Raw genomic sequence first — 19,891 nt, forward strand, 5'->3', positions numbered from 1 at the left:
AGCTTAAGTGTCAACTTCACCCAAAGTTATACTTCAGAATAATCTTTTTGTGCACACCTTTTCATCTAAATGGACATCTTATAACAGTGCAGCGATAAATGGGCAGAATAAAAGCAGGTAATAGCAACATGAAGGAAAGCGATTCCTGCTCTGATCTTCTACATCAATTCTAGTCACTAAAACACAATAATAGTTTGTTGTCAAGAAGTTAGTTATTTTTTAGATTTGATTAGATGTGATGTTTAAAAGAAATTTGGTTCACTCACTTCTCATATCTTCTACACTTTAGCTCTCTGTGGTGTTACATAAACCCTTCAAATCTAAATCTCTTTAACACCATCAGGGCCCAACTGGCACAGTTACCTTAAATCAAATAAGGTTGAATTGAACTCTCCATGGAGCATCCTACACACTAAAAGGCTCTAAAGATGTTGGATGCTGACAACATAAAATATACATTCTGGAAATCTGTGTTCAATTACAAAAGATCCACCCTATAAATTATTAGTGTTTATATAATTATTTTACAGCTTGGAAACATTAGGGATCTCTGGGTCTTGTGTCTTGGGTCCATCAATCGTAGCACATTAGTAATAAACCAACTGGGCCTCATTATCAGTACAACATACTTCTTTGGGAGGCTAAGTGTCATTAGCATGCAATATGCAGTAGGCCCTTGGAGTATTTGATAAAAGTATTCTTTATGTTAAGTCCAGTGACCATTTTCTCCTTTTACATTGATCCAAATGCGTATGTCAGTCCTGCGCTCAACTTTGATCTTTCTTTTTGGAATTTAAATGCCTCCCTTTATGATTATTACCATACCATTCTTTCTCTCTCTCCCAATTCTGTGATTGACAGCTACTGCTGGGACATGATCTACACACTTCTCAGTCCCTCCTGCTCTGTAATTAAAGGAATTATACATCAAGAGTCCTGTGAAATATATATAAATGAAGAGGAGGAGTGAGCTTTGCTTAATTGCAGAGACAAGAGGATGGAAGTGATCACAGCCCAGTAGGACTCTTTTTTTTTTTTTTTTTTTAAACACAGCTTACACAGAGGGAGGTGAAACACACAGCTTCTGAAGCAACTGTGATGTGACTGAAGTAACACTGTCTTATACTTTGGTCTTTACACACATGATGTAAGACTAGTGCTCACTGGAATAAGGCTGTGTTATGTTATGCTCAACCGTGACATTGCAAAAAAAAAAAAAAAAAAAAAAAAGAAAGGCAACCTCATTCCAGCTCATTTCTTTCAGTGAGCCACTGTATTGTGTCAGCAGCGGTGCAAAACAGATGACTCAGACAAAAACAGACAGTCATTGAGCAAAATAGTGGAACCTGGCTCAATTTTTCTCACGAAGCAATAAAACATTATCTGCTTAACTACGAAATTGACCAGCGAAATCTGTGTAGCGTCTGACAACCCCAATTCCAAAAAAAGTTTGGTGGGTGTGTTAAATGTAAATAAAAACCTGATACAGTGATTTGCAAATCTCAAAAAGTCCATATTTTATTCCCAATAGAACAAACAATATCAGATGTTGGAACTGAGACATTGTATCATTTCGTCGAAAATATTGGCTCATTTCGACTTTGATGGTAGCAAACTGTATTCACAGGCAATGATTTCTGGAAGTGCTCCTGAGCCCATGCAGTGATGTCCAGCAGAGAATCAGGCCTGTTTTTAATGCAGTTCTGCCTCAGGGCATGAAGATCACAAGCATTCAATTTTGACCTTCAGCTTTGTCCCTTGCACGCAGAAATCCCTCCTGACTCGCTGAATCTCTTGACAATATTATGTACTGTAGATGCTGCGATCTTCAAAGTCTTTGCAATTTTACATTGAGGAATATTTTTCTAAAATTGTTCTACAAGTTTTAGACACAGTATACCCAGTCGTGTTACTGACCCGTTACCAATTAACCTAATTAGTTGTCAAACACTCCTACAGTTGTTTTGATTTGTTGCCTCTATTCAAACTTTTTTGAGATGTGTTGCCATCAAATTCAAAATATTTTCCATGAAATGGTAAAATGTTTCCGTTTCAACATTTGACATGTTTCTGTTCTATTGGGAATAAAATACAGGTTCATGAAATCTGCAAATCAATGCATTTTTTTTTTTTTTTTTTTTACATTTTACACAGCATTTGATCCTCACACCTGTATACAAAGCAGCAGTCCCAAACCAACGCAGCTGCCTGTTTTCAGCACAGGAGCCTGACAGAAACTGGTAGATGGTGGTGTTGGGTGACTGGTAATCTATAGTATACAGAAATCTCACTATTGGTACTAATGCAGTGTACTCACAAAAACAAGACGTCTGCCTTTGCACATTTGTTCACCAACACATGGATTGTCTCTCATACTTCCTATAGCCTATGATCTTTTACAAATTGTTGTCCAATGAATCCCACAACACTCATGTGCACACACAACACGCACAGTCCTGTTTACCTTGGGTCTTTCTGAATGGAGTCAATAGAGGGTGAACGCTGCAGGCTGCCTTCAGGTGGCAGGGCTGGTCCAGATTTGCTGTAAGGCGATTCAACCACGGAGGGGCAGTACTGCAGGGTGCGGTAGGGATCCGCCACGTAGGGGTCCGAGCCGTACACATCTCCTCCTCCTCCACTGGAGGTGTAGCCTGGCCCCACTGTGGCATAGTTGTTGGTCCCGCCACGGCCGTAGTTCCCTGTCGCTGTGCCGTGACTTCCTGTGCGCTGCAAAGGGGCGGAGTCGACACCAGGGGAGGAGGGAGCTATGGTAGGAAAGTAGGGACAGAGGACATAACTTAGGACCTGGTCATGGAGACACTGGGTCAGGTCTGCAAGGCGGAGGAGTAGAGGAAAGATGGAGGGAGCAGACAAAGGGAAATGGGAAGTGGTGGAGGAGAGGAGAGAAGAAGAGGAGAGGAGAAGAAAGTAAAGGAGAGGCAGAATCAGAGAGGAAAAGGTGGTTGGAAAAAGATGAACATGTCTCCATATGGATGGATAAATATTGGCCGCATGCGCGGGATTAACAGCAGGAAGAATGTTCAACAGGGGGAAGGATAGAAGAGAGAAAAGAGGAAAAAATACTGAAAGTTGTGCAGACACCTTGAGATCACATTAATGGCTACTGAGAAGAGGAACTGGAAATAAAATAAATAGAAACATCTACTGTCAACAACTAACATTGGAAATGTACTGACAATGCAAAAAGTATTATGTATACCTATTGTTGTGATAACACAAAAAAAAAATAAAGGAAAACAAAAGTGTCTTCATGTGAACTGTAGATCTATTTAAACAATAATAAGATTACACAACAAAAAAAGATTTACTTTAACAACACTTGAACTAACCCAGAACGCATGGTGTGTAAACAGCATTAACCCAATGACTCATTAACCTGTCATTCCCCTGCAGTGAGGAAGGGAAACTTTGCTTTTAAACCTATTTGGAGGTAGCCACAAAACAATTGTTTCCGTACAGTCTGTCTAGTAAGCAAGGACGAATGAAAAATAATAATAAAGAAATAAGAGAAAACACCAGGATATTTCCTTTTTGAGTGAGACGGAAATTGAGTGGGGATTTGCTCTTGGATATTAGCAGCCCACAGGGGCACAGTAGCTGTCATCCTCCCTCCCCAACGTGTTTGGAGTGGTAGATCAGTGATATATCAAGATGTTAATGGGAGTCTGGGAGCCCACTTTCTCTCTGGCTGTAAAAACACAGAGAGATGTTGTGTGATATTGGGAGTGGGGGGGGGGTTCATGTGTGTCATTATAACCAAGACATGTGTACACATGTAAACAAAAAAAAACAAACAAAAAAAACGTACACACACACACACACACACACACACACACACACACACACCATAAATGTGTTCTTCAGAGAGTATGCAATAAATCTCAGGGTCTTCAGATCAATATGTGGCCATTTGATTGACTAGGGCTTTAACACAGGCCAGTGAAGCACCTCCTAAAAATAGAATTACCCTTTAAAAATGGTGTCTGGATGGGGAAATGCACAAACACGACAACACACACACAGTACAGGCAAGGATGCAAACACCCCAATATATATATATATATATATATATATATATATATATATATATATATATATATATATAGATAAGCCCCTCCACTATATGAATGAAACCATCAAGGTTGTGTGAATGTAAGTGTGTGTGTGCTGAGGATGAGTCTCTCATTGTTATGTGATCAACAAACTTGCTCTTTAGCATTGTCTTGAGTGGTGGCATTTACTTGACCTTCACAACCCTGTAATCTCTTTTTTCACCTTTCTCCACTCTCACACACATACACACATGCATTTGTGCACTGTATGAGGCATGAAGCTCTTATTGAAATTCTTTTCACCAAGTCTGATAAACTCCATTAGTTGGCCCACCGGAGGCACGACGACCCTTTTGGATGATGTAACCTCATTAGCATATTCTTATTTCCTCTAACTCTCAAATCAGGTTAACAAAAATCCTTTGCCAGACAGACAGTGAAAAATTCAAGATTCAGACTCTGCCATGCAATGCCCATGAGGCGAAAGGCTGTGTGAACTCTTCTGCTGATGCCCCAAATTTGACAAACATCCAAAGAATTAGGCAGGGAAAGAGAAACAGAGAGAAACAGCTGAGGGATGAGGGCCCCGGCTTCAGTTTAGAGAAAAGCCAAACCAAAGAGGAGAAGGAGGGAGAATGTACAGCCATGTAGAACAGAGAGTATGGGAAGGTAATGAAGCAGAGTTACTCTCATCAGAAGCAAATCCAAGTCTTTCCTCTACTCTTTAAATGGTGTCTGTGGTGTGTCTGTCTTTCTGAATGTCTCATTAGCAGCTGAAGCTACAGGCTACTAGTGCACTTCAGTAATATCAGTGAGCACTCACTGAAAGGCACCCAAATAGGATGAACCTTGCTGCAAAGGAGGCGGTGGGAGAAGACTGAATGGTCGAGAAAAGGCAAACCCAAAATTATTTTCCAGCCAGCACTGAGGCGAATGAATAAGCTCTTGAGCAGAGGCTGAAAAGGGGAGGGAAAAGGGATGAAAGAACATGCATGGAGACAGCTGGTCAGAAATATAAAGAAAGAAAAATCCCCAAAGAGTGTCCTGCCAAATAAGTTTTATCCCGTCTATTGTTTTCTGCTTCCCTTGGGTCTCTTTATGCATTGTATTTTCTCCTTCACTCAAGCTTTCTTGGTATTTGTTCTGGTAATGGAAGGCTCTGACTGATGACTTGACCTTTGGGGCAAACATTACCTGGAAAAAAAAAAAATAAATAATCAAAATGTGGATTCCTCTTTATGCAGATACATGCATGTATGCGTGTGTTCCTGTGTTTGGGAGAACTATGTTTCAGACTTTTGGAGCAATGATGAATATCTGAAGGTTAAATTAGTTTGATTACATTAGCTTCATTAGATTACATTCATTACAATAATGTTCTGGGTTTAAATCAACGGCCCAATCTTTTAGGAGTTTCCATGAGCTTGTGTAGATTCCCTCCAGGACCTCCAGCTTTTTTCCACGGTCCAAACACGTGCACCATTAAATGGTGACTTCAAATTGCTTGCAACGTGAATTGTTGTTTGAGTCTGTGCATATTTATATCTCCGGTATATAAGATAAAACATAATTCTCTACCTCTCCTTCTCCCACACCTTTGTAATTTAGATATGTATCTATGTATATTTTGCATTCTTATTTGTTGTTTTTTTTCTTTATTTGCACAGTTGGATCCGTCACCAATCATTTCACTGCCACTGTGCTGGCATATTTGCATGCAAAATAAATTAATCTTGAATTTGGTTTCACAGACAACAAGGTTTAGGGTTTGGGGTTATAGAATATACATGGAAATAAAAGGTCCCCTCAAGTATAGAAAGACAAACTCATGCGGTGTGGGAGGGTGTGTCTTTCATGAATTTTCTAGAGTGCAGCGTGAGACAAACTCACTGTGTTGTTTCATGGAATATTAAACAAATCACAAAATGTGCCATGTGCGAACAAACACACAACATACACACACATACAGACGCACGCTCCACCAACACCTCTCACCTAACGCACGGTTGGCGTGAAATTGTGTTTGGGAGGAAATAAAAGGGGCGGGTGTGTCTTTGTATTCCCTTGCTTCAGCGTAAAGTAAACAAATCACGGCTGTGCTCCTGCTGGCAGATTAGCGACGGGAAAGGAAACTCTATTAGTCATTTGACACAGTGATACCTCTGCAATTAGTCAGCCAGTTCAGGGGCCAGCTAGCTTACAGTGGAGCCGACTTTTCTTTTTTTTCTCTGTGCTGCTGAGGAAAGGAAGCCCCAGCTGAAGGCGCAGTAGGTAGAGGAAAACAGGTAGGGAGGGAAAACTAGAGGGGAATCAAACAATCCTCTGAGCATCACATGTCCATCCGCCAGTTTCATTCTTTCATCTCTGCCCGTCTCACCTAAGCAATAACTTTGCTTTGTCCTCCCTCCCTCATTTCTGCTCCCTTCTTTTCATCAGCCGTCTTTCCTCCATCATCCATTCATTCATTTCATGTTTTCCTCTTCCCCTGACAGCCTCCCTGTCACCCCCCCCCACCCTTCTATCGTGGTTGTAGTAGACTATGTGATCAGAGCTGAGGACATGTCCTTTCCCCCGACATGCTTCAGTGCTCAGAACGATTACACAAAACCCCCCCAGTAAAGTCTATCTCTCACACACACACACACTCACATAGACATGCGCGAGCATAGAAACATGGATTTCTAAATATGCAAGTGATAGACATGGACTAGACATGCATGCCTGTAACGCACATCTTTTTTCTTAATGCTTTAAGGTCAACAGCAAGCACACACAACCTTGCCTAAAGCGGCCATGAATGAGAAACGCATGTACAAACACACAGTCCCACGACACACACACACACAGTTTGGATGTGGAGGAGAGCAAGGATTAGTTTCTCCCTCTGTTTATCCCTGGGAGAGCCTTCTGGCCAACACAGACAGCTCTTGATGTTCCTGAGCTGGAAACTCTCGAGGACACGCACACACGCATGCGCGCACACACACACACACACACACACACACACAAACAAATGCCCCTTTTTACACTTTCAGTATCAAGTCTACAGCATTTTACAATGTGGAAGCTGTAAGACACTCGTTTCAAGGTGTTAAGTCTTCAAGTATACACAGCAGGCCCTGCAGGTCAGTGGCTACTGCTGAATGTTCATGTTGAGAAAAACTAGAGAAAGTCGCAAAAAGATTGACTTCTTCTCATCCTGAAGTAAAGGTGCTCCATTTAATCGAGACCCACTGCACACGACACACTCATGCATGTATGATATGTAGGTCAGCGGTATATGACTGTACAAAATTGAGGACATAGGTGAAAAATGTTGTGTGACATTGTTGCATCATATTTGCATTTTACTTAGTGTCAGCTCATCTGTTTGCCCCACTACAATATAACTGTTTATGTTCTCAGACAACGGAACAAGTATGAAACCCAAGTAACTTTCAAGCTGCAACTCTGCAGTGCTTCACCAAACACATCAGTCAAAGACAAAGACTGTGTTGTGATTTTGGCTATATTTACTTGCAAAATAATCACTCGGAAAGAAAGTTATACATGAAAGAATATTGTTTGTATTTTCTCTTCTACGTAGCGTACAGCCTCCAATTGGGTAACAGTGTTAGATACCATACTCACATTATTATTGAAACTGGCTCCGCTATCTTTCATATCTTATCTTGTTGCTGTCTGACATCTAGAGTCAAACTTTGTTGACTCTTTGTTGTGACATAAACCCTGCAGAATAGAGACCTAATACACTATTCTTTGGTGTTCATTATATCGTCAGATATCCGAGCCTGAGAGGATGAACGAGACAGTATACAATATTTGAGACTCGCAATATCCAGAAGTGGTAGAGTTGTGGAAAACAAAACATGGCGCCTCAGTTCTTAGTACTAAGATCTGAAAGTTAGGTTTCAAAGCTGACAGTGAGAAGTTTTCTCCATGGAGTCTGCATTCCCCATGTGTTTATGTTTGCTCCCCCCAGGATTCCTTTTTTTTTTGGTTTCTTTTTTTATGCGCTTTAGGTGAATTACACTGTTTATTACCCTGAGAAGATGTGAATTTGATTTCCCATGAGCATTCTGCATCTGGCTCACTGTGTGCTGAAATAAGCTCAAGCTCACCACAATCTTGAACAAGATAAGTGGATCAGAAAATGGACGGGTATAACACTTACACTGATCACAAGTTACTGATTTAAATAAACATACAGTGATTTCAATGCAGTCTCAATAATGTAAGAACAGTCAAACATATTAATAAGGAAAACCTCATGATAACATTGCAAAGTCCAGTTATTTGCATGCATTTATGGTATAATAAAACTATGTGGAGATGAGGCGCAAACAGCAGTAATAAATGCGTCAAAGTGGCCATCCGAGATTAATGTCACCACCTCAGAATCTGACAAAATGTGAAATATGGTCACAATCTCAACTCTAATGTTTCTAGATTGGAGATTTATGGCCAAAATGTGTTTGATGAGTGACCTTTGACCTCCTACCAGAAAACTAATTGTTTCATCTTACTTCATCACTTTCATCTGTGCCAGATTTAAAGAAATTCCCTCTCAGTGTTCCTGAGATAGAATGCCCGTGAGAATGGGATGGGCAACCTGAGATTATAATCGTTCCATCCTCGGTTCTCACTAGCACAGAGGAATAAATAAGAGAATAAAGGCATTGTACACAGGAGCTATGGATGTAACTTTTCATTTGAGAAAGAGAGTCAGCCGTGTTCTTTTGTTGAGTTTATGTGCATGCTCTCTCAGGACAAAAACAAATAAACTCTTCTTTCTACAGCTGCGAATTCATTATTGCTGCTAAAACAGATAATATGATAACAACGTAAACACACAGCACAGGACATATGTTTTATGTGTGTGTGTGTGTCTCCGGTTATGTGCATGTATTCACCACACGGGTATGAACAGTGTTTGTGGTCTGTGGTGTGTGTATACCTATGAGCTTTCTCATAAGGTGTACAGTGTATGTTTGTAACAGAGTTGTGTTAGAGACTAACATCTTACAGTAACAAGAAACCATTTAGGAAATGCCATATGGGCTCACGGGGGAAAGAATTTGTGCTGATCTGCAGAGTAAGTCAAATTTTAGCTGGTAATTAAAGATTTCTAGGCCTTCAGCAAAAACTCACTTTAAATACTCTACAGCTCTCAAACCACAATAGAAACCACAATGACTCAACTTGTAAACTAAGTTGCTGTCCACTACATTCAATTGAATAGTGCTACTGGCCGTGGTTGCATTTCATGTAACAGCTCAGCTCTGTTTGACTGCAGTGGCCTGGAGACCTGCAGACTGCAAGTGACTGCAGAAAGTTTTCAAACCGCAAAGAAATGATGAGTTTCTCCTCCCTTTCCTTAGTCTATTGTTGCGTACGTCCCAAATTAAACTGCAAGTAAACATTGTTTCTCAATTGAAAGCTGGATGCTGAATGACAGATATAAACTAGACATTTAATCAGAATAAGTCTTTTCGTAGTGGAGTAAACAACACCGTTTAATTAAGTTTAAATTAATTCTTCATTCTGTCTTGCTGGTTTTTAACAGACAGCAGGTTCATTAAAGGACCAGCAGGATCAGAGGCCAAGCTGAAATTGATCCTGGCCAAACAAACCTAATCTAACCCTGCAACAGAGGGAGTCTGGTGAGTGACACACTAAAGTGACTGGGAGAGATGCAAGCCCAGTCAAAAGTTCTAACAATGCTGTAATGCTTTAAAATCCTTTATTGTGGCGTTTTTTTTTGTTAGTATTTTTTTTTTCCAGAGTACAATTGAAAAACAAATAGGGATTCAGATCTACTGAGCTTAGCCAATTTATAATGATCTATTTTGACTCACACCAGGTGATTTCCAGGCTGAAAACAATCAGCCGATGATAGTGCCATTTTTATGGTTTGTAATTAGGAATTAGAAATGTAATTGTAATTTCCTTCACATTTCCACTCATTTTAATATGTGACTTGTGTGGCCATGAATAGAGAACCTCCTACCATGCCTCTAAGCAAATGTCTTATGCCTTTAATAAGACTGTCTTCTACATCCAAAAACCATGCAACCAAGATAAATCAAACCTGTTATTAACTCACAACTATTTAACAAATTAAAACGAGTAGCACCTGTCTGTTAAATTATTAAAAGCCAAGTAATGTCTGCATGCAAATTCATTTAGACATCAGATAACAGGGGGAATTTAGCAAGTTAATGACAGAGTAACACTGATATTTTTACTGACAGTAAAAAAGTCTGCCAAAACGTCTAAATGTCCTGTGGCACGTTGCAAAAAAAAGCTGCAGAAGAATGGATACATGTTTATATGGATGCAAGAAGACACAAATAAATATAAAAGGTGTTTAACGTTTCATGTTTGAATCGCCATCAATATAGCTGCATGAAATATACACACAGACCAAGTATCTTCGCTTTGCATAATAAACCACATTTGGTCACTTGAAGACATGTGCAAGATGAAAGCGAGTTGTTCCTTTTTCTTTTCTAATTTTCATAGCTCTGTCACTTTCTCTACTTTGGAGGTGCCCTGAACTTTCCCTGCCTTCTGGTTAAAAGACACAGAGCAAGTGCTCTCTCTAGTGCTTCATCTCTACCCATTCCTCACACCTCCGCTGAGCTTGTTTTTGCCCTCATCTCTCTCAGCCATTACTCTCTCTGTTCTGCCCCCCTCATTAGGATATCAGATCTCATTAAAGACGGTGCACAGCAAATTTAAAGGAGAAAGCAGATTGGTTTAATGGTTTGATGCAAAGCCTTCTTCATATTCCTTTCTCTCCTCTTTACTGTGCATGTGTATATGTGCACATTCACACTGGCAAAAGGAAGTCATGCTGTGGAGCTGAAACTTCAATAAACACTTTGGTTTTGAGAAAGCACACGCGCACACACACACACACACGCACACGCACACACACACGTAACAGCGTTTATCCCTTGTCCTGGGAACTCCATCCATCTAATTGCAGAAACCTAATGACAAAGTGTGCATATCAAGGTGTGTCTGATTTTTCTGTGATTCTTATCTAGGCCTTGCTCCACTCTCTTAAAAAGAGATGTTACCCAGACCATAATTTTTTGGAAAAAGTGCAGGAGTCAGTCCAAATATACATCTCCCTGTGAAGACTTTTAAAACATGACATTAAAAATAAAGCCCTTCTCAGGACCCACTTAATGATGTCTGTGTGAGAATGTGCTGCTAGTACTCCACTGTCGTTGGGTTACACCCCGGACAGGTTTCTCTTCTATTGCAGAGCTGACATTTAGAGACAAACAGCTATTCAGACTGACATGCATGCCTATGGGTAGAAATGTCAATTGATCAAATGTTCATGTCTTCAGGCAGTGGAAGGAAGCCACAGAGGGACAGCAGCGCCTCAGATCCACCCAGGTTTGAACGCCCGACCCCAAAACACAACAGTGCTAACCACTTCACTGCGCCTGAGAGGAGAGAAAAAAAAAAACAAAACCAAAAAAAAAAAAAAAACCAAAAAAAAAAAAACAAACAAACCCTTAAGCAACACTCACCTGGTAAAAGATTGGGAAGGCTTAAGATTACCCTGTTTTTTGGCTAAGCTTCTGGAGAAGGTGCAGAGTAAAGTAATGTCCATGATCCTGCCTGGGTGGCAGGTGATAACCCAGAATAATTCCAATAAAACTGCAGGGGTCTATTTTTAATGATGGAAAATGTGTTTTAAAAAAAAAAAAAGCAATTTCAACCTTTTTCTCCATTTTACTATGTTTTGTCACAGGAACGTACCCTTTGATTCTGTTATAGCTCGGTGAAATTATAACCTTGGCTTTGTGACTACCGATTGCTGAAGCATCAGCGGCTGCCTACTCCGAAGATAGCGATGTTAAACTACATAAAAACCCTTATCAGCAGCAACAGCTCAACCAGGTTACCAGATGCACTTCACAAATAGCTGTGGCAGTATGTCCACCCATTCTCACTGTCACCGCCTGAAATACACACAGACCTGAAGTTAAGCTATTAAAGAGAAAAAGTGCCACTTTCATTTAGAGTCAGTGTTATTCCCAGTGGTCAGAGTTATTAATACAGGCAAGATAGCTTTAATGGCATAAAGACAGAAGGTACAAAGGCAAACCGTAAGAACAAAGGTAGAAAGAGAGAGAAGAAAAAAGGGAGAGAACAAGGAGGGGTGGAAAGGTCAGGCAGAAAGCAAAAGACTTCACTGATTTCAAATCCACTACTGAACTACTGGACACTGATGAGATCGGAGTAAAATGAATGAAAACAGCTATAAAATTGAAAATTAAAGAAAAGAGTAAGAAGCAAAGAATCTAGAAGGAATAAAGAGGATGGAAAGAGCAGGAGTTAGGTTAAAAATGGCGAGAAGCACAGTGACTTAAGTATAGGCCAATTTCAAAAACACACAGTCTCGTTTTGGAAAAACAAACAAAATGTGTAAACTACGTCCTGGAGGCTTCTTCTTGCCACAACTCCTCTTTGTACCAGAATGCCTCCATGCTCAGGAGACGTTGTGACCATGTAGAAATTATCGCTTGAAATAGGCCACATTAACCTGCAGTCCTCTGGGGCGCTGGCCTGGTTTAATCCAAGGAAGAAGTGTTGTGTGTCACTGCCTGCACACGCACACACCAGCAAAAAAAAAAAAAAAATGCGCAGCTACAGACTCCTATTTGTATTGTGGATGGATAAGCAGCACGATAGATGCATGGATGTCTCTTTGCCGTGTGGTGACAATGCTGTTAATGTAACGCTCCAATGATGAATTCAGAATTGAACTGAGCTGTGAAGGGGAGGACGTAATGGAAACTGAGCAGCCAGACAGGTTAATCGACTGAAAGCGGTGTGAACTGGACTTGACTGATGCGTATACATTGTCAAATGTGTTGACAAACCGCTGTCCACTGTGCTACAAGAAACTGCCACAGGCTTTTCAAGACCGCAGGTCTGCTTGTTGGTTGGTTGGTTGATTGGTGCCCTGACAAGATGGATAAAGTTTCAATTCACAGTTCCATATATAAAGTGTGAGCCTAGAGCCTAAATCCTCAGCTAAAACCACCACTGTTACCACACAACCAGTGTTGTGAGTATATGTACTTAGTAAATAACTGATTGTGTATTGTCCTGACCTCCTGTGCATGCTTTACATGCTGCCTCCTCATGTCCTGTTCTCTCCCTGTCCCCATTTCTCTGCATTTGACTATCTGGCCTAAAATAGGTCACGAACCAGCCACAATGACTCCAATTCCAGTCACTTAAATTGCTTTTGTTGTATCTTGCTGCCACTTCACATAGTTAAGTGTCCAGTTAAATAATGCAATGGCCCGTACACTCAATGAATACTGGCCTTGAATTAGCCTTTGCATTGTGCTCCATATAATGACCAACTGACTACAACCTTGCAAATTTCTTTGCAATATCTTCCCTTTCTTTCCACCAAATGACTTATAGCATTAATTACATTGATCCATGCGAGCTTAATGAACCAATAATGTGAGCCTGCCATTGCCAAGAAAAGGCACTATGACATAATTAATAACTTATCGCTCACTGTGTCAGCACAGCCCTTATCAGTTCATTATGAGCTATCACTCTGTGCAGTAGGAATCCTTATTACACAGACTCCTGAATGCCCATGCTGCTCACGTGGCTTTTAAAACACGGTGCGCCAAGGCCAGGCCTTACTTTAACGGGCCAGTGACTTCAAGGTGCTGTTCATTTTTGATGTGTTGATTTACCGCCGGAGTCATATGTGCCAAGCACAGTAGGGGTAAATGTGTGTACACGGTGAAAGGGGCTCATGCTGATCTACTCTCACGGCGGATTTAGTTCAAATAACACGAGACAATCTATTAAAATATTGTATCATAGCAGAAGGATATTGTAAACCTCAAGTGTTGCAATTAAATGTACACAGTCTAATCCACAGTCTATTGATTTTTGTAGCTGCAGTACAAATTTCCTTTGTGAGTTTTCCTATACCCATCTATTGAAACTACAAATACAAGGCACAGTAAATTATAGATAACAGTGGATCCTCTCAGCATACATTTGAAGCAGCACTTATTTAATTAATTCCTGGTTGCAAAGACAATCCTATCATGGATTCCTCTGTTCAGAATTTCACTGACGGGAATCAAAGAAATATCTCACAAACATAAAAGCAAAACCGAGCGTCCCCTTTAACACTGAAATGTGCTTCAAATGCTAAAGGCAATTCTCAGTCCTTTCAAGTGAGTCAAACTGATCAACTCAACTGCTAGTCTAGAGCGCCATATTTACTGCTATGATTCTGACCCAAATGCTAATGATAGCTATTAAGGCTAGGCTGGTTAATGACATCGAGGGAGCTGTGAATGTGGCGTGACCAACTTGGGTGTTTTCATGATACGGTAATCGGATTAACATGGCGTACCTAAACCCACATTGAGATAAGCTCAATGAGACCCTATTAAAAACACATTGCTGGCAACAATGGCGTTATGGTGCGAGTGGGTGAGACTGTGGAGCGTTTGATCGAAAGTGTGCCCAACTGTGATTCATTCTCAATTGCGAAAACATGAGAAAATGATCCAACTTTTTTGAGATGTGTTGCCGCCATCAAAGTCAAAATGAGCTAATATTTTTCCATGGAATGGTAAAATGTCTCAGTTTCAACATATATGTTTGTGTTCTATTGGGAATAAAATATGGCGTTTCTGAGATTTGCAAATCAATGTATCCTGATTTTATTTACATTTTACACAGTGTAACAACTTTTTTGGAATTGGGGCTGTACTATGTACATCTCAGCCTGAGAAAATGAGAAGAGAAGATCAGCATCACATGAATGATGCTGTGCGACTGATGATGCAAACCCGTGTAAGTTTAACTTCTAATGAACACTTCTTACTCCTAGCGCTATGTTTAAATCAAGGCAGAGCTGGTGCATACTGGTGTCTGTCCGCACGATAAGCAAGACGAGAGGAGGTCTTTGTCAAAGCTGATGTAAAATATTGAAGGACATTAAGAGTCCACCAAAGTCTTCAAAATAATGAAATGTTGTAAGTTCTACTTTAGCATTACACGTAAAAACACACTGCAATGCAAAATATATGAAGTGGAAAAAAAAAAAGCACAAAAATGCTGAAATCAAAGTACACAGCTGTAAACCATCTTACAAATGCATCAAGTGTCTTACCGGTGTTGTTGCGATAGGGGCCTGTATCTGGCCCTTGGCTCTGGCTGAGGCTCCTCATGGGGCCCTTGTTGTGGTAGACACGTTCTTCATAGATGGGATCTATGTGGTGCTCTGGGGATCCCAAGGGCCGAAGGGCCTCCTGACTATGCTGACTACTGTAGGAGCCACGAGAACCTGGAGGAAAAAAATAAAGGAAGAAAAAAAAAGATGTAGGGAGACTAATATGAGACTAAGCGCAGCTAGGAAGGAAAGGCAGCACAGAGATTAGTCAAGATAGTTTTTAAGCAGGTAAAGACTAAGGAACCAAAAGGAGGGACGGAAGATGGAAAATAATTTCAGGTGCAACTGGAGTGTAAAGGAAGAAATATAGAGAATCTGAAAGGAAGACAGGTTAAATGAATAAACGTGAATATGGTTGGGCTGCCGACGAAAAACCAAAGAAAGGAAGCAGGTGTGGAGATGAAGAGAGAAAGACAGAAAGCAGTTGCAAGAAATGAATTCATTCATTCATTCATGGGTGAATGAACAAATGAAAAGTTGCTGGACCCCATGCCAGCTCACATTGGACACGGGCGGAGTACACCCTGGACAGGTCGCCAGTCCATCACAGGGCCAACACACAGAGATAGAGACCAACAACCACTCACACCTACAGACAAAGTAGACATGATAACATTATGTCTTTGGATGGTGGGAGGAAACCGGAGTACCCGGAGAAAACCCACACAGGCACAAGGAGAACATGCAAACTCACAGAAAGGCCCCAGGCCAGGGAACCAAACCGGCAACCTTCTTATTGTGGGGCAACAGTGCTAAGCACTATGCCGCCATGCCGCCCAGTGACGAGACGTGAAAAGGAAAAAAAGGAAAACCCTTTAAAACAAAAAGCAGGCCTGTCCATTTCTACTGTGGACTGTTTTTTTTAACCTGACATGCTACAGAAGGCCAACTGACAAACAGCACACCCTTTATGTAGTAAAGAGATAAAGGTGATGCTGTGGGTGTGTTTACGTACAGCAGAGGAAAGGGTGAGTTGCACCCAAATCAAAGCTACAGAGGAAAAAAGAAAAAAAATGACAAAAGGATAAAGAGAGACATGAATCGTGTCACATGAGATAGCAGCAGGTTGACAGATCCATAGAGACAAAGAGGAAAAAAAGAAAGCAAGAAATCCTCTGTATTTCATTTCTTTAATCTCTGTGGAACACATTGCTGGTCGTCAGTTATAAAATAATGAGATGCAGTGTCCCCCTTCTTGCTCTGTGTTTGGCAAGCATCCCACAGACAAAGGGCAGGGAAGTCACTGACAGAAGGCATTTGTTCATTACACAGCAGAACGAATGTAAGGCAGGGGCCTCCCTCTGAAAACACAGAGCAACAGTAAAAAAGAAAGAGGAGAAAAGGACGAGATCGAGGGAATATGAAAGCAAGTCAGCGGGGCTTTGATGACATGACAGAAGATAAAGTGATAGGACGTGCTCGCATTCATATATGCAGACTTAGAAAGCTACGAGTGACGGAGAGAAGGAGAGACAGTCCAGTGGAGCTAATGTCGTATCATATCGCGTTAGTTGTGTGCCAAGGATTTGCCGTCGGATGAAAGAATGGGGGGGGAAAAGTCGAGCGCTCAGATCCAGATTCAAGCCTCTATGTGTATCCACCGTGAACTTCATGCAGACAAAGCCCCCAAAGCTTTCAGATCATATCAGAAATCAATGCATGTGTGGCGTTCGTCCATGTCAGCTGAGTCGAGCACACGGTAGCTTGAAGCCATGTAGAAGCAGGTTTTTTTTAACAGTTCAGTATCAGTGTATTTCTCCTCCTACCTGTCCGACACAACATACAAACCAAAGAGAGCATTTTAAAGATGAATTGAAGCGAATGTTCAAACGCCACAGTTGGACGTTATCGTACAGTCTGCAGGCTAGGATGATGCAAGCAGCCGGGGGTATGAAGAAGCGTCTGCCTGCTCTTCCCCAAAGACAGCACAGCATGTGATAAAAAAAAAGAACCCTGATCATGCCGGCTTTTAGCATGACTGTGGCAAAGAGGCTACTGCACTCTGTGCAACTATGTCCTCTTAACAGTGTGGTTGACTGAATGGCCTGTTTACCTACCTCACCAAAAAGGTCAGATACATTCAGTCACAGTCTTTTGACGTTTGGACATCACAGCCCCCCTGCAGTTCAGCCGAAATAAGGTGAATTTAGATGCTGCTAATTACATTCATGGGCACACCCCTTAATGGCATGAGACATCCCAACTCCCTCTCTTCCTCCCATGGCGTTTGTCTTTGAAGTCTTGGAGAGTTGCTTTTATTTAATTTGTTTTTATTTCACTCTGAAAGGGGCCCAGTCGTGGAAACACTGACCTCTTTCTTCAGAAGTGAGAGGACAGTTTAAGAGGGGAAGACGGAATGACACAGAGAGAGAACAAGTGGAGGGAAAAGGCTTTCCCATGAAGTTTCATCCAATAAAATATTTTAAAAGGTTAACAAAATGGTTAAAAAAAAAAAAAAAAAAAAAAAAAAAATCTGGTCCCTTGATGTTACACAGTACTTTGTGTGTAGTTAAAAAAGATAGAAAATGAAAATCAAAAAATTGCTTCCAGCCAACAACTGTTTATTTTGGTGGCTCTCTGATATTTAAACATTCAGCTTCTGTATTTTAATGTCTTGTCAAAATAAAAGTGATTGAATACCAAAATAATCAGGCCAGTCAAATAAAAAAAAAATGGGAAAAGACTAATTATTTAAATGAGATCCGAGGTCTGAGGCTCAACTTAGTGCCAATGCCAATGAAACTCTTCATATACAAGACCTTATCTCCATTGTATATACTAGTAGCATTTAATTATCTCTGTTTGTACATCCAATTCATTTATTTTCTTCAGTTCATTGTTAAGCTATTGTGGCACAATGTTAATATTTATATGCACTGGACTGCACTACTCAGGCCCTTCATGTTGGAAGAGGGGATGTCTTTTTTTAGATGATTTCTGGGTTGTTTTTTTTTTTTACGCAACTTAACTCCACCGTTGAGTAGGTGCTATAGAGCTGCTAAGTACCTCTTCAAACGGGCTACTCACATAAACCCTGCTTTTTCCAGGAGGGTGTCATCTGCTGGGAAAAAGCAAACCTGTAATGAGCAGGATCTAGAAATAATTCTCTGTTGGTCATTTTGGAAACATGGCGAGAATCAGAAATTACGGACAACTACAGGACTACATTTTTAGATGTTTTTAAATTGTCCTGATACAATCAAGTCCAAGCTCATGAAAGGCACTCCTGATAGTCATATGAGCCAGGTCTGCTAATTATGGTGGCAGTCTCATCTCATTTCCATTGGGATTCATTCCTGCTTAGGCCTTTTCTTTTCCTCCTCATGTTACGTCTTCAGAAGAGATGAAACTCCAGGCATTGCTTCAAGATTGCTTCATGCCCTCAGGATGAAGCATGAAGGTTGTATTCTTCATCCATATATTTCCAAGTTTAAAGGGCTGATCAATTAAATTTAACCCAGAGCTTCAAAACACTGCTGTCTGCAATCAATATTAATCTTGTCAAACATTCTGTTTCTGTTGCAGAAAAATATGAAATCGTTCAAGCTGCTCAAAGAGCACCACAACAAAGCCACTAATTTGCCAACTACCAAGGTTCAGCCTAAATGTGTCTATTCATTCATCTTCTACCGCTTAGCTGTTTCAGGGTTACAAGGGGTGCTGGTGCCAATCCCAGCTCACGATGGGTGAGGGCGGGGTACACACTGGACAGGTTGCCAGTCCATTGCAAGGCCAACATACAGAGACAGAGCCCCTCTCAAAATAGTGCTTCAGGGTTTGCAGTGACTTGATGCCACACCTCATGTTCTAAAGAACAGCTCAGGAAAAAAAGTGCATCTGCCCAAAACTACTTTTAGTCCGAATAACCCTGGAAACTGTGCCTATCTGTGGCAGTATTATTTGAACAGAGACAAACAGCCAACCTCAAATAAAATTTTACACTAACTTACTTTGGACCATAAACAGTTGGCAAAACATATTTTCAATCTGGGTTTGACATTCAGCCAACTCAATTTTGTAGAGTCAAGAGAGAAAACCATTAACCAGTCAATGGAACTGCCCGAGCCAACAAAAGCCTCTGTTATCCTGAATGCCGCCACCACGACAACTGGTGTCATTCTGATACATTCAGCTTCCAGACAGAGTGAACAGATCTTATTCAAGGACACCATTCAAATTAGAATAATTTTAATCTCCTTAAAGCAGGTTATTGTGTGATAGTCACAGCAGAACCGTTCATGAACAGCTCATACTTGACAAATAGCTCGTGCCTTCATGTTTAAGCTCTAATTTAGAAAGAGCAACAACGAAAACGTTCTGAGGACAAAGTAAAGAAATATGCGCAATTACTGTGACATACAACAGATAACCCAAAATCACAAACCACAAGACTGATATATTTCATTCAATGGTCTGAGAATGATCAGGCCTGAATGACCTGATCATGATGTGCTCTGAGCAGCTGGTCATGGCACACACAAAGGACAATATACTGTGGGCACCTCTGTAGACCGTGACCAGCACACAGGCAAGAGAAACCATTGACACTGTTGTTCACCAA

The 19,891-nt window shown here is 40.8% G+C and overlaps 1 protein-coding gene across 1 annotated transcript in view; it reads right to left on the reverse strand.

Annotated features, from left to right (window-relative positions):
• ctnnd2a (catenin (cadherin-associated protein), delta 2a) overlaps positions 1–19,891 on the reverse strand; it is a 228,178-nt gene that overhangs the window by 91,977 nt on the left and 116,310 nt on the right. The window contains exons 11-12 of the mRNA XM_029528938.1: positions 15,251–15,444; positions 2,465–2,820 (exon numbers count right to left, since the gene is read on the reverse strand). Of these exons, the coding sequence (XP_029384798.1) occupies positions 2,465–2,820; positions 15,251–15,444 (550 nt within the window). The remainder of the gene's footprint in view (positions 1–2,464; positions 2,821–15,250; positions 15,445–19,891) is intronic.

The sequence above is a fragment of the Echeneis naucrates genome, chromosome 20 (genome assembly GCF_900963305.1).
Source record: "Echeneis naucrates chromosome 20, fEcheNa1.1, whole genome shotgun sequence".
In the NCBI taxonomy this organism is placed as follows: domain Eukaryota; kingdom Metazoa; phylum Chordata; class Actinopteri; order Carangiformes; family Echeneidae; genus Echeneis; species Echeneis naucrates.